The sequence below is a fragment of the Cinclus cinclus genome, chromosome 5 (genome assembly GCF_963662255.1).
Source record: "Cinclus cinclus chromosome 5, bCinCin1.1, whole genome shotgun sequence".
Lineage (NCBI taxonomy): Eukaryota > Metazoa > Chordata > Aves > Passeriformes > Cinclidae > Cinclus > Cinclus cinclus.
Window position 1 is genome coordinate 21,636,719 of NC_085050.1, and position 21,758 is coordinate 21,658,476.

Consider the following 21,758-nt stretch of genomic DNA (forward strand, 5'->3'; position numbering starts at 1 on the left):
TAAAGTGACTGAATACCATACTGGAGAGTTGACTCTTATCTTTGCCTTTTCCAGTTTATACTCAGTGTAAATCAAAGCCTTAGCATACAGTCATTTTTCATTTCCTAGTATCTGACTTCATGCTCTAGGGCTTGATTTCCAGAATTGCTGAGCAGCTGGACCTTCAGCCAAGACCTATGAAAGCAGTATTTTGAGCAGGTATAGTTTGACAGAGAACTATTCCCTCCCAATCACCCATAAAAGACTGGAAACAGAGTATGCAAAATATATGGATACTTGAATCTTTCATTCTATTTCTCAGAACTGTGTGGTCATATGGAGGAGACAATCATGTTCCTTTACCTTACAGGAACTGATGAAAAATGAATCCCTCATTGCTACACAAAGAAAATTCCTTTTTCAGTGAAATAATCATCTGAATGTAAGGCACTTTTCAACAGTGTGCTATAAAAAAGTAGCATGGGCTACATCATGAAAACAAATTAAAATTTCCAAACAGTTACTAAATAGACAACGCACTGAAAGAGGTAGTGATCCTGTGAAAGAATTATCATATTAAAGTATGTACTGCACAGTACTGTAATCGGGTGAAATTAAGAAATAAGACCTGGAAATAAGACCAATTTTCCCATGATTAGAGGGGTGCAAAGATGAGGTAATGTTATCAAAGGTTTTTAGCTGAGTTCTTAAAAAGAATTAGGTTTACATAACACAGGAACATCTGTCTCCCCATCTAACCCCAAGTAAGCTCTAACTCTAGATAGATCCTTGGCTTCAATCAATTTCAACATAATAGCAGCAATGAACCTTTGGGTCTTAGCAAGACTTAAGGAAAGTAGATCAGAACAAAGAACACAGAGTCTACCTTTACCCTCTTCTTTAGTGTCCACTTCCATAAGAAAGGCTTTAGTGTATGGTCCCAGTGAATTGAGACAAGATGATGCAATCTGGAAGGGGATGTTCAAAGTCAACAGCCACACACACATAAATATATAAATTCAAAGCTTCTATTTCTTAGGCCTCAAAAACAAAGAGAGAAGAAGACAACAGAGTAGAGGAAAGACTGTAATTCCAAAAATTTTTAAGTTACTCACTTTTGCTGAAACACGCTAAAAGGGAAGGGGAAGAAACACTCCATGCTGCAACCATGCCTTGCCATTACAAATAATTTGTATGTATGGAAATGACGTACTTCAGAAACAGCATGTGCAAATTGTTAAGTCAATATAGGAACCTGAATTATACATAAAGATGTACATTTCAACACAAGGCAGTTTAAAGTTATTAGTGGAAAGATAGTGGAAAGCAGTTTTAAAGTTATCAGTGGAAAGATTTCTTGACTTAAAGGTACCATAGTAATTTGCGTTCCTGCTTTAGAAATATACCAGAGGACCTGAATTCTTCAACTATTCTACAAGTCAGAGCTCAGCTTTCGGAATCACAGAAAGTGTGATTCAGACCATATTCCATTCTTCAGACACATGCTTTCTTTTTCCTGTCACTCAACATACTGGGAAAGCAAGTGTCTAACATCTGAGGCACACAAGACAGAACCAAGCATCAAAAGCAAGCTGGTAATACTGCATACAAAACCTTCCTTGCTATCTTCCCAAATACCCTGACAGGCACCAAGCAAGAGAGACACAGCTGCTTTGTGCGTTGTGTCCCCCACTCCCCCACCACTCACACAAAAGACTAGGGTAGGCAAAGCTCCAAATTGAACAATAACAGGAACTCCCTTTCAACAGGGCTTCTCTGCAGCATGGAGCTCATCCAGATATCAGCATCTTAATAGATACAGAGGCTGAAGCCACTGCAGCTGCCTGAGTTATCATCTTTACTTTAACTGCTTTATGAAAAACCATGAAATGACATGAAGATGGTACAGCTAAATAAACATGTAATTAAAAGTCAAAGCCTGTCAGGAGTATGTACCACCTATATTCAAGGTTTTATCTTTACTTTTATTCCAATGACTATTCATAACATTGTCTCATATTTAAAGAGGCAATCATGTTCCTTAAGATGCACAACTTCTGACACATAGAAACTGATTCAATCTTAGTGCCCATTTCTTGCAACTCAATTAACATCTTTTTTGTCCCAAAGGGATACCAGTTTAATATATGCAAATTCTAAAATTACGTGGAAATGCCTCAATTTCCCCTCACTTTTAGTGTTTGAGCTCTTCCACTTTTTTAAAAAATGTATCTAAAACAGCTATCCTTACAGTCACCATCTCAAAATCACAAACCATTCTAAACACTTCTCTGCAATAAGCACACAGAGCAACTCCTGTTCTTTCAAGGACATTTTTAAGATATTAGATATTACTATTACAATTTTAAGTAGCTATCTGGACTCTTTGGAAGTGCTTCACAAATGGAAACCTTCTTAGTTCTAGCACAGCTGTTCTCTGGAGACCAGAAGAACCAGTGAATTTTAAGATACCACATACGGCTATAATTTTCTGAATTCGTATCTTCATAGTCTTCTTGCCAAAGATTTAAATACATACCAAAAATCTTGTTATGTATTCACAGTCCAGAAAAACTGGTAAAAAAGTGTTTGAGCTCTTACAGGATGGCCAACACTTTTGCAATGCCATAAAATCTACAACAGTTGTCATGCAAAAATGACAAAACTTTTCATAGGCTTTTTAGTACAGTTATCACCAGGTAAGAGAGAAAACTGTTATTACATCCCCACTGCCAAAAGTTCCCTAACTAACATAATTCATAATATTTCAATAACCACAAGGAAAAGCAACACTTCCTGACGGAGGAAATTTTCCAAAGGTTTTTTTTACTCACAAACTTAATTTCCAAGTAATTTGCATGACTCAAAATATTTACAAAGGGAAACTAATTTTAAAAGAAAGTTTTAACCATTTTTAAAGTGCCATAAATAGGACTACTTATTATAGACATTTTCATCTGCTAAAAGAAAATGGATTTATGACTACCTGAATATATTACAAACATACCCCATTTTGTCATAGCTGGATCCCTGGGGGATTTTCCAGCTGATGTTGGTAAAATGAACAGATTTCTGATCCTATCACACTGGATCACTTCTCTGAGATGGTGTATATTGCAAAAAAATACACACACACACACACACACACACAGAGAGACTTAAGAATAAATTAATGAATTACATGAAATATAGAGGCTCTGGACTGTGATAACTACTTTTTCCTACTTGGGAGATTTTAGACACCTTCTGCTTAGACAGCCATGAAGAAAAATGTTCCACTTTAACAGCTGACATTATGATCTTAAATTTAAAAGGGAAAAAAAAAATAAGCTAAGGAGAGTACAGACCCTCACAAAAGCTTCTGGCCAGTCACTATAAACTCTAATCTAGTTAATGAATGTTCACCTTTGCAGGAATGAAACATCTAAAGCCATAAAATTTCAGATTAGTTTAAAATTTGAAATTCAGAAATTTTTAGACTACCTGAGCCAAAAAAATAATGTTTTTTCTTGCGGAATACATAAATAAGTATACAGAAGATTTAAATTTTGAGAGCGTTCACACATATTCATTAACTTTGAAGAACGTGTCAGATTTCAAGGAGGTTCAGGCCTTTTCTGGAAGCCAAGATAAGGTATAAATTTCCCACTAATGCCTAGAAACAGAAACCTAAGGAGACCAAATTATGATTTGTGAATTCTTCCCACTTCTGTAATACTTACTCTAAAACAGTGAAGGCACTGCAGCACTACCAGTTTTGCCATACATTCTTCTGTGCCTGGACCAAGAGAGGGCCGATGCCATGACAACAGCAACGCTGCACCTCAGGTTTTTTGTAAGCCAAATCCTTCCTAACTCAGTCATTTCAGTATTATCTCTCCTGGGAAGACATCCTCCTTACATTTAGTGCAGCCAAAAATAGAGTGGGGTGGGTTTGGGGTTTAATTTGTTTGTTTTTGAGGGATTGGTTTCTTTCTTCTGCTGGCTTTAGATTCACTCATACTAATTTGTCTCTATGTGACAAAGATGAAAATAGAAGATAAATGCAGAGAAATTGTTCTGAATTTCTGTAAAGCAAAATCACTTATGGACACACATACAGCTACTGCTTAGCAGCTACTCACTTTTGTACTTGCCTAGGCTTTATGCCATGAAGGTAGTGATTTCACATTAAAAAAACAGTATAAAAGTAAATATATAAAAGAGAGTATCAAGAATCAATACAGTTTACAAATAAGCAATCTACTTCTCACTACTTAAATACTGAAGTGGTTAGAGTATTAAATACTTTTAGAGATTACTAAACTCCTAGTAAATCCATTGTAAATAAGTTTTATTATGAGTCCATGTAAAAGCCATTGCCATTTGATTTTAGTGATTAATTTTTTTTAATTTTGACTTTACAATGATCAAAACTAAGATGGGCAACAATCACAGCTACAGAAGGATTCAGCTGTAAAATATGTGCACTATACTCATGTTGCAGGACTGTGTGCAGAATTAATACATGCTTCCATACAAACAAAATGCCTTCATCATAATGAATGTAATCTAATTTTTAATTAATGTTGCCTCCCATCACAAATTATGAGCTAGAAGAACCTTATGTAAAATAAAGTAAATTCAAGCTTTCAGTGAAATTATTTTGTGCTAATGAGGAGCAAAGGCTAGTATTTAACAGAAAATCTGTAAAAATATGGAGCATTCTCTAAAAAATGTACTTCAACAGACTAGAAGCCAAGTAAAATTCTTTAAAAAAAGCCCTTCACGTACATCTTTCAAATAACCTTTATACTGTGTGTTACTAGCTAGACAGCTAGTTAATAGAAAGAACACTAAAAATTAAATCTTTAACAATTATCTCCATTTACACATTTATCTTCTGCTTGTTTCATTAAGCTTCCTGCTGTCATCCACTGAACAATACAGGAAGGTCTTTTAGGATCCACAATAAGCTACATGGCTCCTTTGTAGTGTACTGATCCCACGTGTCTACCACATTCTTTTCACTTCTCAAGTCTCTCACTCATGCCCAAATCCTTGCAAGCAAGAAATGAATCTCACTCACCTGAATTTAATGGGAAACTTAGAAAACAAAATTTGTCAACAGCAATGTTAACTCATGCCTCAAAGCACTGTCTTGGGTAGAGGCAACAGACCTAGATCACAACTTACTATTTTTCTGAATGTTGTGTAGAATAGACTTTAAAATCACACAGTAATAAAAAAAATAACAATTTCTGAAACACTTATTGCTACGTTCTCATTAGTCACGATGCCTTAGAAATCAGTGATTAGTGAAGAGCAGCACCCATCGTGGCAATTTGTTCATGGAAAGTGACCAAAGCAAACAAGGAAAGCACTGATTTACAGGCTGATCATACAGCAACATCCTGACCTAGACAGCAGCAAACTCTGAACCCATTTCATGTCACGGGGAAACAGAGTGATAAAAACGCTGTTCTGGCTCATAACTGAAACTATGCAGATGCATCTCACCACACACAAGTTGCATCAAAACTGCAATGACTCGATCAAGATAACACATAAAAGAGAATCTCACAAACAGTAAAAATAGAACTAGAATTACAAAATCACACCAATTTACGGTATTCAGAAACCCAGTAGCAGCATTTTGTACCATTTGTGGGTGGGGAGGGTTGTAACATGCTACAGTGATTTTTGAGAACAGGAAATCTACTAAAAAGCCCTTCTATATTAGTAGAAATGGGCAGCTGCAATCTGGAAACACACTGAAGTTACAAGAAGGTATATTTTCTCAGCATGAACATGTCATTTAAGAAACTAGGATGAAGAAGAATGCAGGAATGAAACAAAATACTGCACTAAAATTGAAAACTGGCAATTGACATGAATGGCAAAGCTCCAAGTGACATTCAAAGAGATAGAAATTCAGCCCAGGTATCTGTGATCCTTCAAGAAACAGCTTTCCTTATATGACCCTATAAATACTGAAAATGCAACGCATCTTTAACCTTCCTATTTAGAAAGACAAGCATCTGCAACAAAATCTGTACATGCCTCTCCAGGCTCATTTTTAAACAGATCTACTTGCAGTACAGGAGAATGAAATTTAAGATAGAAGACCTGCACAATTAGAAGACCTGAACAGCACCACAGAATCACACAGAACTGTGACAACACCCTCTGCTTTTGTATCTACAGTGCACTCTATTAACCTTTACTTTTTCTTCTCCTTGTAAAATTCCCCTACATCTCCACTTGCATATATTAAGAAATATGTTTCTGATATTCCATACCACATCAGTGGGAGATGGATGAAGAAACAGTCTGAAACACAGTTTGTGTAGATGTAACCCTTTCATTCCTACACATAATGCTGTCATTTCTACATTAGCCTTTATTGCTGAGAACATCAATAAAGACAAGTTTCACACTGCTAATTGTACATATTTACCATAAGCAAGTAGCTAAGGATCATCCAACTGCACATCGCTGTTAAATAAAACCAAACAAGTTGTAGATCATGTCTTTTTTAGCTGCAGCACACACACAAAAACCAACTGATATACTTATTCAGGCTGAAATAAACCCTTTCTAGGTAAGTCCCATAAAGCAGCTCCTGCCTTCTGTTGCATGGTTGGCTTGCTATTCACAAAATAAGATGAAAGATCATAAAACCCCCCTTGCTTCTCTTTGTGAAGAAAAAAGAAGTGCAAGGTGAAACAAACCAACCTGAAAGTCAGAAACCATGTCCCACATGTGCATTGGTGATGACCAGTCACAGCACTGTCCCCTTCTCTTCTTTTATAGCTACTCAGAACTAATGAATTTTGCCTTGATCAGTTCTCAACTTTTGTTATGACTCCCATCCCGTCTCATCAGTTTTCCTGCAGCCCAGTAAACTGGCAGCTGCTCAGTTCCTTCAGGGGAAAGAAGCGAGAGCCAATTGTAATAATGGACTGCAATTACTCCCGTGTTACAGGAACTGAGCTGCTGCTGCTGACTGCTGTCATTTTATCTGCCTTTGAACTTCTTTATTACCCCATGGCAAGGAATAACAGCCCTTGGCTGGAAAAAGCATCATGCATGCAACATCCTACAGAGCTTCTCAAATAAGGGCCAGACAGGCTGATTGTGAACCAGGAAACAGGACACAAAGCCATATTTATTATACCAATGCAGCCACTCTGCTTCAAATCTTTTTTAAATCTCACTCGTGTATGTCTAACACAGATCTGCATACTGGTCTTAAACCACAGACAAGGCTACATGTGGGCAAACGCAGTACAGTGGATATAGACTCCACTCTGCCTGCACAGAATAGAAATCTCCATAATTTGGAAACATTGGCTGGTACTAGACAAACAATTTTGTGATTACTGAAATAGAGTCATATCCACATACAATAGCAGGAATTTTTTGTACTATTTTTTAATAGCCTGACTCACCTTAAGCAAGAAATGGACATATAATCTATTTAATGCAACAATAAATATTACATACCAGAACTCCCAAAATTATAACCAAAGTCAACAATGAAACTGTTTATCTCCATGAGTAAAACACACTGTTCAGCCATTGCATTATTTGGCTCAGCTTTTTTAATAATGATTTTATTGAAAATACCATATAAGTATAATAAAAAGGTCTACCAGGAGGAAAAAACAAATCAAGACAAACAAGGCAAACCACATAAAAGTTGTTTGAAATGCTCAAAACATACTAATGTACATCACTAGGCATGACTCATAATACAAGCACGATTATTTCTACATATATTTCCTGAATCATAGCTTTCCATATATTTTCCTTCCAACTAATGCCCAGGCCTGTTCAAATGGTTCTCTGGATGCTCAAAGCCAAGTGTTTTGACAACCTTCCATCCTAAGTGAAGTTAACAGAATTTGATTTTTTTTTTCTGTTCTACAGTGCATTTAAGATTTTACACGTGTTTCTTTAAAAGCATGAGATATCAATCAATCAATCAATCAATCAATCATTCCGATGGATCTCTGAGGGGTCCTGACCCATATGCTGAGATGGAAGTAACTTTTGAGAGAAGTTTTCTGGAAATATCCTTAAGATATTGATTTTTAAAAATGAGATTTAAACATGCCATCCTTAAAACTATGTTACTTTGTATGCAAAATATTTAAGAGTGAGAATTTAATTTAATAACCATGATGTTGAATTGTTTTATGTAGAAAGAATTCAGTTTGAGTTTATTAAGCTCAAATTTGTTGGTCTAGCAATTTATTAACTAGGGACAGAAATTATTGCTGGGAAAGCACGCTTGGGTATTCCTCACATTCATACTAAGCTGCAAAATAATAAATTCTCTTCCTTTTGCTATAAGGATGGCGCATTTATTTAGAATAAAATTTGTAGATATGAGATAGTGGAGTAGAGAAAATTATGTTTATTACCTGAACAATACCCTACTTCTCCAAACAACATAAAGAAACCAGCACAGATGAAGAAAAATAAAGTATTTATGGCCCAAAACTATTAAAATGTCACTTGAGCTACAATGATATTAAATATCTTAGTATTTTAAGAATCATCTCTAAAATTCTTATTTTAAACCATGCATTTTGCATAACTAATGAAAACTCCAATGGCTTAATTATCTTAGTAGTCCAATGGCAACTCCAACCTGCTTTCTCTGCACTGCCATCAAAGCTACTATTCCCATTTCCAGCGCACCTGTGCAGAAAAGAACTGTTTTGGATCAAGTGTCTATTGCTGAATTAAGCGTTTGTACAAAAAGGGGTGGAAGCTGAAAAAAAGGATGAAGAGGAAAAAAGGGAGGAGGTACTACAAATTCTGGGCATTTTCAAAAAGTTGCAATGGTCCTTACTCTGATGAACTCCAACAGAGATTGAAGTAAGACCACCCAATCTTGAAAATCACCACTGAGTAACTACAGAAATCCATGAGTGCCAAAACTGTTTTCTTTGTGAGCACGGTGCATTTCCTGCATGATCAGCTATTGCAAGCTAAATGCATTATGATCAATCACTTGCTTGGAGTTCTAAACATTAGTGTCAGCTACAAGGCACATTAATGAATTGCAGACATATTCTTTGGTCTCCTGCTGGTGCACACCATTTCATTTAGTTTTGCAACCAAGGAGAAAATTTTAATCATCATAAAGTGACTGCCAGAGCTCATCTGATGATCCTTGTCATAGATTAGGCAAATCCTAGTATTTAGCAACACTGCTTTTCCCTTTCAGACTGGACAAAAGAATAGCCCCGCCTGTTACCTTGCGCAGAAAGACATCCATAAACTTATAGCTCTTTATCATATAGACAATGCATCAAGAGAAAAATATAATTTTGTTATCCTTGTCTGAGCTCTGCCACAGGAAGTATAGACTGAATTCTGAAACCACATCTATAATGGAGTTGTAATGGATTCCAAACCTGGCAAATTGGTAACAGAAGTTCCGTAAGAAACAAAAATTTGCAATAGCATATTACGGTATTTTTAACTAATTATGACATGGAATTCACATACACTATCATGGAAGTCTGGTGACAACAGATGAGGAGAAGATTGAGACTTGAAACAGCCAACTTGCCTCCATCAAGGGAAAGTCTTGCCTAAGTAACGTAGTGGCCTTCTATGATGGAATGACTGCATCAGTGGACAAGGGAAGAAGCCACAGATGTCTTTTTTTCTGAGTTTCTGTAAAGCCTCTGACACAACAGTCCCCCACATTATCACTTCCCTGATTTGAAAGACCTTGATTTGATGAGTAGACTGGTCCATGGATAAGGAATTGGAAAGTCACATCTAAAGGGTAGTGATCAGTGGCTCAGACCAGACATCAGTGACAAGTCATGCCACTCAAGGGTCTGTACTGGGACCAGTGTTACTTAATATCTTCATTAAGGATACAGATAAAGGGAGGAAATAAACCCTCAGCAAATTTGAGGTTAATATCAAGTTGAGTGGTGCAGTTGAAACTCCCAAGAGTTTCCCAAGAGACAGGATGTCATCCAGAGGAACCCAGACAAACTTGAGAAGTGGGCACATGGGAATCTTACGAAGTTTAATGAGACCAAGGGTGGGGTGCTACATCTGGGTCAGGACAAGGCCCAGTATCAGTACATTCTGGGGGATGAACAGATCCAGAGCAGACCTGCCAAGGAGGACTTCATGATGCTGATGGATGGGAGGCTGGACATGACCCAGCCATGGGCACTCACAGTCCAGAAAGCCAAATGTGCCCTGTGCTACTTAATATATTCATTAATGATACAGAAAGAGGGATTGCGTGCATCTTCAGTGAATTTGCAGATGAGACCAAGGTGGGGGTGTGGTTGATAGACCTGGAGGACAGGATGCCATCCAGAAGAGCCTGGACAAGCATGAAAAGTAAGCCCATGGGAATCTCAAAAGGTTTAACACGATCAAGTGCAAGGTGTTGCCCCTTGTCTGGGTCAGCTCATGATATCAACACAGGCTGGGGGATAAACAGGTCAAGAGCAGCCCTGCTGAGAAGGACTCAGTAGTGCTGTTGGATGAGAGGCTGGTGATGACCCAGCCATGAGCACTCACAGCCCAGACAGCCAAACGTGTGCTGGGCTGCATCCAGAGCACCGTGGGCAGCAGGGGAGGGAGGGGATTCTGTCCCTCTGCTCTGGTGAGACCCCACTGCAGGACTGCATCCAGCTCTGGGGTCCCAGCACAGGAAGGACATGGAGCTGCTGGAGTGAGGGACACCAACTTGATTAGAGGGATGGAGCACCTCTCTAATGAGGAAAGGCTGAGAGAAATTAGTTTGTTCAGTCTGAAGAAGAGAAGGCTCTAGGGTGACCCTAACTGCAGCCTTTCAGGATCAGGGACCCATAAGACAGATGGAGAGGGACTTTTTTACAACAGCATGAAGTGACAGAACAAAGAGGAATGGATCCAAACTGAAAGAGAGTAGGTTTACATTAGATATTACAAAGAAATTCTTTATTGTGAAAGTGGTGAGGCACTGAACGTGTTGCCCAGAGAAGCTGTGGCTGTCCCATTCCAGGAATGGAAACCTTCAAGGCTGGGTTGGATGGGTCTTTGAGCAACCTGGTCTAGAGGGTGGCATTCCATGGCCACGACCTTTGAGGTCCCTTCCAACCCAGGCCATTCTGTGATGATTCTATGATGATGCTAACTTAAGTTTGTTCCTATCTAATTTCGTGAAATAAATATTTCTGTGAAGATATGTTGTCTACACCGCCTCAGAAATGCTCTTGTCTTCACTGTTGCAATGGCAATGTAACTTTAAATATTAGAACTTCAGATGTCCTAATTAGTTTAATGGCTGAAATAAAGTATAGGGAAAAAAGGTTGAGGAAAAAAAGGCAAACAGTAAATGAAACCAAATGTGGCAAATGCATAGGAATAACAGAGGAATGGGGAAAATGTGTTTTACATTGCCTTCAATTTAAAATTAAAACAATTAAAAGAGAAAAAGCAAACCAAAACTACTGATGTTTTTCAGGATGTTTCCTATGAGACCTGACTAATATGTTTACAGTTAAACAGAAATCAAATAGTGTTCTAGCTGCTTTTAATTCTACAGTATATTGAGCTATGGGAAGACAAGAGATCCAAGTGTTCTTGATCAATACTTTATTTTTCAGTTTCACTGCCGCCTCAAACCTTCTTGTTGCACACACAAAAAAAATTTGTTATTTAAGTGTATATATACACATATATGCTGATTATACAACCTTTTGGATTAACTGAATGCAGAAATAACTTTTTCATGTGATTTAAAATAAAATTATAAATGCAAACCCAGTCTACAATTATAAAAGGAAGTTCCCGTAACAATGCCCTGGTTCCTATATTTGGGGATTTTGATCCAATACGTTATTTTACCATGGGATTTGAAGCCAAGCTAGTAGTTCTTAAAAACGAGCAACATATGCAGTGATGGCCAATGGTCTTGGGGAATTCCAGTAGTCCTAGAAGTAAATGGATTTCCCCAATATTGCATTAATAGTGTTATAGCCTTACGGCAAGTAGACCTGAAGCCTTCTTCAATTGCTTATGCATGTGCTCTGCTACTATCTAAAATCTTCATGCTATTCAAACAAATCCCACTTCTCTTCACTGTTAATATTTTAGTGATTAAGGTAGCTGGCTATATATGTATTAATCATTCATAAGGCTTGACAGAGAATGACTGAAAAACCAACAACTTTGCTCCAAATCAGATTTATCAGCAAGCTTATTATCATTGTGGAAGCATTAGGCTTTTTACCATGCTTCATGACTGCTCTAGCTGTACTTACATCTCAACAAGATCTTAGCATAAAAACAAATTAACAGGAAAAAATCTCAAGGTTTAGCTGCATGTAGAACTTAACACTCTCACATATTTTTTGGTTGTTTTGCTAGAAGTCCTGTTTATGCCCTTCTCTGAGCTCTTTATTTTTTCCACAACCTATAACAAAATTACAGAAAATTACTTTTGAATAAATGTAGATCTTCCCTTTAAAGGTGGTCGTTGACACATTTTTCTTCTCTGATTGAGCCACATATATTAATATATTATATAATATATATTATTATAAAAAAAAAGGATTTAAATCTCTTACACAATTCATGTTACTTCCTGTTCAGTTGTTTCTTATGTCGTGCACAGCAATTGATTGTTGCTATGTTTTTGAGTGTGGAAAATTGGAATTAATTTCTTGAAAGAAGCTGCTAGAAAATTAGGGATATGACCTTAATCTATCATCCCAACTACAGCTTGATGCAAACAACTATATTTAAAAGAGACTGGATCATTTGATTCCACTACAAGTCACCAATGTATCAGAATATTTTGCCTTAAATCACTTCTTCATGTTAGTCTTTCCCCCTCCAATGCATTTGGTATATTTTTGGGTTGTTCCATTTTTGCTTTTTAACAATTGCTACAGATTTGTGTTGTTATGAAGGAAGAGCAAAGCCAGAATTAATCAAGCAACAAAGAGCAAATGTTATTTGGCTTTTCTGTTACCTCCACCTATTTAAGGCATTCTAGGACAAGCTCATCTGTATGTTTGTAACCATGTTTGATCACAGTCTGCACTAGCATTCAAGTACAGCACAGTTTCTTTAGAGTTTCCCAGCTATTACAAACAACAGTTTTTCATGATAAAATCTCTAAAAGCATACACGTTCTTGGGGCAAGGGAGATGAGGATGTGGGATGAGGATGGGGAACAGGAGAAACAGAATTACAAGGATTAGGCTTCTTCTTGTTTTCTCATTCTCAGTAATTCCTCCTTCCACTGCCACACCCTATACATACCAGGCACTTCTCTCTCCTCCTCTATCTGCCATCTGAATGGCCCTCTTGGTCCTCCTCCTGCTTCCTTTTATTGCCTTTACTTCCCTATCTTTTTCCCTAGCTTCCTTTTCAGAACTCAGTTACTTTTCTCAGGATTCCTCATCAGATCTCAAAACTTGTATTTTCCTTTCTGCTCAACTTGCATTCAACTCCTCTCCCCAGTTTTCTTTTGTATTGCTGCTTCCATCACCTTGTACTCATTATATTCATAATCATGATGATACACCGAAGAATCTACATACATTGAAAGGCATTTGTCATGATGCTTTAGCATGACAACCAATCATTACAACTCATCTTCAGAACTCCATTTAACTGTTCTTCTTTGGTAACCTGCCATTCTTAAACACTTGTGACAGCTCTTAAGAGATTGATTTTTTTAAAGGATTTCTCTCTCATTCATCACGTTCTTGATTATTAATCAGGATTCCATTTTCTCCAGGTAAAACCAGAACATTTCCTAATGAACAATCCCCTTTGCAGAGTATCATTATAAATTCCCATTGTTGTATACCAAAAGACTTTCAAGTTTGTTCCTGAATCCCAACCAAAATGACTACGGCATTTCATAGTATCATAGAATGGTCTGGGTTAGAGGGGACCTTTAAAGATCATCTAATCCAATCCCCCTGAAACACATATCCAACAGGGGCATCTTTCACTACATCAGGTTGCTCACAAATGCTCCCCTTTAAGCCTGTGTTTCTTAACAGAGGTAAGAACGTATCTCTGCTCTTATGCAGAGATGACACATCCCTTCTGCCTCCTTCCACTAACATTCATACCACTTCCTCTCTTTCAAGATGCCAGTCTCAAGCATCAGCTTTGGCATGTCCTTTCAGCCACCCCTGTATCAGGTCTCTACATTATCCTACCCCTTGACATTTTCCATCTATTTAATATCCTTTCTCGCAATACATCCTTTGGTGTTGTCCAGTTTTGCTTTAAATGCACCATTAGCATTAGAGAGGAAATTAAAATTACTAGGCACCCTTACTGGTTCATTCAACATGAATAAACATTTCCATCTGCCACAGAGCAAATCATTTCAATCTTTGACAAAGCAAAACACCCTCTGAAATCAATAGGAACACTGAGCCAAAATGAAACAAGTTTTTAATAAGTAATGTATATTGTTGGTAATACATAACAGACAGAATACTCATCATCATTCTAGCTTTAAGCTGGAGTCAGGCACGGAGAAAACACATCACAAATGATTATGGCACGCAGTCATATAAATCCCCCATCTTTATATTTGGCAAAGTTTCCCCAAATATCCCAGGTAAATGCATCTAACCACCTAAAGCAGTAAGATCCTGATTTATCTCTTCGAAGCCAAATTATAGCAGAAACACTCTGACACCGAGGCCCTCCCTGATGTTAAATACCAGTAAATCTTAAAATACCCTAACGAAGGATCCCCTTTATATTCAGGCAGACCAGACAAGCATCTGTCATAGCCCTTCTGATGATAACAGAAGAATGCCTGTCACTGGCACTGCAGACTGACATTTCCAGCCAATGTTTCAACTGCCATGAATGACCAGACTACATGTTTTTATTTAAGCACGAATGACTCTGAAATAGAAATGGGAATTTCAGCAAGCTGCAGGTTGAACAAATTGATTCCGTATGATTTACTTTTCACTTTTGCTCAAGAGACGAAGTTTAAGAAATTTACACTACATGAGTCAAAGAAATTGATGGTTTCGTACCAGCACTATATCACTGCCACAAGTTCAAGCTAAACCAATCACTTTTTAACTAGAAAGAGGCCTGAGACATGATGTTCTGATCTCAATCTGAACTTCACAAAGTTCATGGTGGTTATGTTACAATTTGGTATTTGGCTTAGTATCTTCTCCACTTTTAATACTGAAGAATATTTTTTAAAGTAACAGAAGACTGTCCTCTATCAAGTTTATTAGAAATCAATGAATAAGCTCGATCCAATCTCGTTTCAACATTGTAAGAAGTCTAAATAGGTGTCTTTTAGCACTGCAGTTATAATAAACTCCTCTAAGGCTCTCCGGGAGCCTGGTATGGATGTGAATTCTAATATGAACAGGATTTGAGGACAACCCTGGACAGATTTGCCTGATAATTACTGGCTCAACTGCAAACTTGAGATAGGGAAGGATTTTTTAGATCAACAGCGCCCTCTAATGGATTAGTGCTGTATTTCCTCCTTCAGCACTGCAGTAAAAATAATTCTGTTTTCCATTTGAAATTAAAACACAAGAGATAGCCAAAGAATTGCAGACTTTGAAAGCCTGAAGACAGAAGCTATTTCTTCTGATTCACAAGCATCCAGAAATTGCATGAAGAAAGGATATTGCTCAAATGCAGAATCTGAAAAGAAATGTCTTAGGATCACTTGAATTTTCTGGGGGTTAGATAAGTAAGCTTTGGGAAGAAGATAGTTTTGCACCATTATCTGCAATATTCATATACACAAGAGGAGTTAACAGGCTGACAGAACATCTAACCATTTTGTTTCAGGGCTTGATTTTGGTTTTCCTTCTGCTGCAGTGCAGTCAGTGATCGTTGCAGAGCATCCATGTAGTAGAAAGGAATAAATATCTAGTAAAAGGGCTGCATAAGGATGTGCTTTCAAGATCAGCTAAAGCAATTCTGAAACACATGAGGTCAAAGGGCAAAGCAGATACAATCTGCCACACAACAGCCCAAGCAATAAAACCAATACATATATGCACATACAAAAAAAAATAATTTTAAAAAAATCTGTAAAAACAGAAAGTGACAGGGGAGGGGAGCAGTCTTAGAATATCTGAATCATATAATCGGCACTCTGAAAATGCAGAAAAGAGCAATCAAGAACCCTTCAAGAGTAAATGGCTCTGTTTTGTATCAACATACAGTCAGAAAAACTGACTCAGCCCAGTGGGCAGAGCTGGGAGTGCCCCTTATCAACAGACAAAGTTCAAACTCAAAGCAAGAAAGATGTTCTCAACAGTTATATTCAAGTAGAGTAAGAACAAAAGAAAAAAAGCAAAAATTTGATGCCTGGCACTGCAACTCTTAAGAGGGACATAACTAATTTCAAATGACCTATCACTCTGGAAGAGAAATTCCTCCACAAGTCTGGATATCTTTGCTCCTCAATCAAAAAGCTCAGAACATCCACAAGCACCACTCAAAAAATATTCAGGAGCATAAGATTCAAAAAGCATAAATTCTGAAAGGTAAAGTGGCTTGTTAACAATGAACATCCACAGAAAGAAGACTTTCATGGATTGGAATGCTTCCCACGGACCCTCACTGATAAAAAATCTGGAAATGCCATGACAGAATATTAACATTGAGCACGCGCATAGTGTGACAACTATAAAGTTGGTCAACTTCATTCTTTCTAAATGCAAGAGCATCTCACTGAAATACAGGGTCTCAGAAAGGAGGGGTGGTGTTTTGCATCTTGGTGTTCCTCCTTTAAGATGAGCTGTGAACTTAAATAAATATGCTAACTGACAGGTCACCTATTCATTACAATAAACAGGCCTGAAGATTTCAGTATATATAAAGAACACTGTGCTTAGCTATGAAGATCTCCTATGAAGAACTTCTCTCTTTGATGCTCATCGAGCAAAATATATCATATTACATATCTAAATAACTTACGGAGTTTTGTTAGAGTTACAGAACATCATAAATCCATAAACTGTATCATGTTTGTGGTGGGTTCATCCTGGATGGATGTTACATGCCTACCAAAGCTGATCTATTACTCCCCCTCTCCCTCAACTGGATGGGGAGATAAAATATAACAGATCACTCACCAATTACTGTCATGGGCTAAGCAGACTCAACCTGGGCAATTCAGTTTAATCTTTATTTTATATTTCCCATCCAACCAGAGTAAGATAATGAGAAATAAACTGAAACCTTAAAATGCTTTGCCTTTATCTCTCTCTTCTTCCTGGTCTTAACTTTGCTCCTGATTTTCTCTACCTCCTCCCCACTCAGCACCTTAAGAGGATGGGAGGGGTGGGGGGGGTTGTAGTCAGTTCATCACACTTTGCCACTGCTGGTCCTCCCTCCTCAGGTTTGCCATGCAAACCCAACCACAGCATTCTTGATTAGGTGGCTGTTGACTGACCTCAAAGAATGCACCTAAAAACTACACCTTCCTTCAAGTACAGCAAGTAGAAAATCAGATCTTTCTCAGTCTCTAATTTCCTGCCATACCCTGGGAAAGAATGGTAAGATTTAATATCAAACATTATGTGGGCCCTCATGCACACATAAATAATTTCACACAGAGGATAACAGGAGAGGAAGTGAGATCAACTCCAAGAGAGACCATTCACATTTGAGACAGGGATTTGCCTGTAGAAAACTTTGAAAGAAACAGAACAAGGCAAGCATGTAAAATCACCTCCCCCAATGCCATCCCAGGTTCCAGCTACTTGTGGGTAATCAATGGCCTCACAAAGAAATAGCACCTGCCATTTATTGTACTGCAATAGATTTTTCTTCCACTATTTCACACAATTATTCAGTGAACCCAACTATCCCCATTTATTCCCTGCCTATGGCACCCTAGAGAGTTCCATTTTCTATTATCATATAGTCATGCCCCCCAAAAAAAAACTAAAAGCCCTAGATTTTGGAAGCTGAAAAGATAGGCCTATTTCACATTTTTTAATACTGGATTTGTTTAAAATATTACAGTGCACAACACAATCTGGCCAGTCTCTTCTTGGAAACAAAAATATCATTTCTGAACATTTCCCTGAAGTATCAGTTAAATACCATGATGTGTTTCTGTATAGCACATTTTCCAGGGCACTGTATTAATAAACACTGAAACCAGTGCACAAAATAACCCTTCTGATTAAGTTGAGTGCTTATGGCCCACATTTTAAGAGTGAATTAATCCCAGCCCTGACACTAACATGTTTTGACACTCAGAGCTTTTCACTTCACCTCCCTATATATTCACTTTTTTCTATTGTACAACAGACATAATGATTCTTTGCCTGCTTTGTGAAGCCTTCTGAGAATTGCAGCAATAAAGTACTACATAATAAAGAGATATGCATTTATATTGAAATGCACCTATTCACAGAGCCATCAATTTCCAACTCACTAGTTAAACTATTTTTATAAGCTTTCATTCACAAAAAAGCACATGAAAAATTTACCTGCTCATTTTTGCAGATCCATACAGTACTCCCCTGAAGTAGAATAAAGATTTTGGTTTTGTATCCTTTCAGCTCAAGATATCCGCTTTTCTCAGGGGTGGCAGAAGTTCGAGACTGAGTGTTACTATCAGACTGCAATTTCAAGGCATTGAGCATTGTATTAACCCAGTCATTTCTTTCTTCTAAACAAGAAAATAAAATTGTTCGAAGACAGTTAGTTAGGCAGCAGCTTAATTCTTCTCTACACATTCACTGGTTTTCTCAATACTGTTGCTACATTGGTTGATGGTATAGCTATGCCAAATAAGAGAGAACATCCACGTTGAAAAGAAGGTATAAATAAAAATAGTGAGAAACTGTATCAGTGGAGGTGTTAGAAGGACAGCCATCCAATTAACTCCCAACAATCAACACACCAATCCAAGCAAATTGATGATTAAGACTCTTAAAATCATGACTACTAGCTCTGAGATACTTTATTCCAGACAGCTTAAAGACTGAGGTGGCATGTTCACCTTCTGGAAGCCAGATCAATGGGAAAGAATTACAGCAGTTATGTAAGCAGAAACCAGGAAGGCTAAATATCATCAGTCACTGGAGAGGTAAACCATCACCAGTGACATTCCATGCTTTGCCATGCTTTTAACAAAAAAAACCTTGTAATTTACAATCTATTCCATTAAGGTGTGGTGGTTAAGCTTGATATTGTCAAGGGTACTGAGTAATTAAGAAAATGCATGTTTGAGCATCTTTGCATGCATTATTAATGTAGCTTCTTACAAATACATGAATACAAGGAGGTGAAGTAATAAAGTTTTGTTCAGTCTCATTCACTATGTTCAGACATTTCACCGGACTAAGATCAATATACTTTAAAGCTGAGTAGTCTGAATGAATTAGGTTTGCCTTATGCGATTAGAATATCATGAATATTTCAACCTTTTCCTCTGAAAGAGCCAGATCACAAAATATATTGGGGGAGGGGGTGGGGGGAGGTAGGAGTGGGGGATTGGAAGTTCTATACACAGTACTTATAAAGCTGCAAAATTAGCATAGAAGACTGCAGGGAGCACCACTGAAATAATAACGTGCTTATTTCACAAATGGCATGTGTGCAACATGAAGGAACAAATCCACAAATTTAGGTATCATAAAATATTTTGCAGAAAAGAAAGACAGCAGCCTGACAGATTAGCATGGGGAATGGGATCCAAGTGTTCCTGTAACAAATTTTGCTTTAAAATACATATACGCTGTCTTGAAATACTCCAGTAATCTTTTCAAAGTACTTTAGTATAGCTGAGGGCATCACATATCTCTAGAAGTGTTTCTTTTCAATGGTATTTCACTCTGGTGAAACAAAATCTCACTGCATCTGAGCATGTTATGCTCTAATTCACTGCTATCCCTTGTTTGGTTATTTATTTTGGCCCCAAAAGCCCTTAAACTTTCCAAACCGTTATATATAGTGCTTCTCCCTCTAGATATTTAAATCCATCCAAAAGTAATGTGTTTCTGATACCTCAAAATACATATAAAAGTCTCCATTTCAAAATCTTTGAAAGAAGTTAAGTATCCTCTGAATAGTCCTAGAACAATTCCCAGCCACAAATCCACAGAAGTAACAGTATCAAGTAACAGTTTTGTTTTTTGCAGTAACAGAAATCAAGCAGGGTTATCTACATACTTTGCTGGGAATACATCATCCAGTTCTGGACACAGTAATGGCCAAATTTCTTATACTATAAGCATTTCTAACCTTAAGTGAACAGCTCTACAGACAGGTTACTACATTCAAAGATGGTTATATACTACATGAAAACGGAATTTTATGTATAACAAGTGGTTGCTCTGAATATATTTTACAAGTCAATAAAAGTTTAACGTTTTTCTAGTATCCAAGGCAAAGGTCCACAAAACAAATTACAGCCCACCAAAATGTATTGCACCAAGATGGTCATACGTCAATTTAGGAAAAAAAATTGAAAATAAATTTGGAAGAGAAAGGCAAAAATGATAAAGAGATACATACTTTTAAACTCAGTTTAGAGCACAAAAATGACTGAAATTATTTGAGCCAAACCTGGTAAGAAGGATTTGTTCACTGATGCTGCATTCCTGTTAGAGCCTGCAGCAAATGTTTACAACCAACTATAACCCATAAAAATGAGATTTGATAATGGAAATGCTGAGAGACCCTTAGCTATAATGGCTCTGGCATGTACTGCTGTAAATACATATTGCACAACTCTTTTTTATTTTTATTTTTATTTCTATTCATTCCTTTTATTTGTTTCCATAAATAAATCACACATGTACTGATATTGATTGTACATATTACAGCTGTAGGTTGATAAAGCATTCAACTAGAAGGCATACTAACTTCCTTGCTAAAATTTACACTTGTAATCTCCATCAATACCTGGCTGAAAATACTGTATAGGACAGAAAAATCTTGGATTTCCTTTGATCAGAGCATCACATCCCAGGCATCATTCACTGTCTCTTGGTCAATTCGTTATCAAGCAGTGACTCAGAAATGTCTGAAAGCATACAGGCTGTAAGGGTTGCTACTGAGATTGAGAAATGTTCAGACAGATTAACCCAAGGAAGGATGGGGAAGGAAGCAGAATAGTTGGAAAAATAGTCTCCTCATTTTGATATTTGAAAAAGCCATTGCCCAACAATTTCCATTGTTCTTACAAAGTTTAGAGTTATCTCCAGTTTCACTTTAGGAGCTTAAACCAACTGGATTCCAGAAATATTTCTCATAGTATAACAAGTTACATTTCACAAACAGAATTTATCAACAGTGATTACACAGCTTTTTTGGCATTTTTCAGAAACACACGTCATTTATTTACCTTCTTTATCCACACGGAAAACAAAAGTCCTATGGGATGTGACAACTTCAAATTTATTCTCCCCGTGAACTCTTACTGTTGCTATTGCAGAGAGCAGTATTATTCCTTTTGAGAACACTTCCTGTAATAAAAAGGCAGTAAAAATATTTAATTCTCGTGGAATTTTAAATTCCTGTGATGTAACACGACTTGTCATGACGTTTAGGAAGTTCACCACGCTAAATATAACTGAATAGGTGAGCCCCTTCACTACTTACCTTTCACCAACTTCAGTGTTCTGGATCTATGCACATCTACTACCTTCTAAAATAGAGTAAAATCTCATGATGACAGATTGTGCATATTTGAGATGCAATTTCTTAAATTATCTCATGGCATTAATAGTGCCAAACATCACACTTTAATTTACAATTTATGTCAA

The 21,758-nt window shown here is 37.2% G+C and overlaps 1 protein-coding gene across 1 annotated transcript in view; it reads right to left on the reverse strand.

The window, feature by feature from the left end:
* The window catches only part of ARAP2 (ArfGAP with RhoGAP domain, ankyrin repeat and PH domain 2), a 110,763-nt gene that overhangs the window by 65,208 nt on the left and 23,797 nt on the right, over window positions 1-21,758 (reverse strand). Inside the window, exons 7-8 of the mRNA XM_062492701.1 lie at window positions 21,338-21,458; window positions 18,474-18,655 (exon numbers count right to left, since the gene is read on the reverse strand). Of these exons, the coding sequence (XP_062348685.1) occupies window positions 18,474-18,655; window positions 21,338-21,458 (303 nt within the window). The remainder of the gene's footprint in view (window positions 1-18,473; window positions 18,656-21,337; window positions 21,459-21,758) is intronic.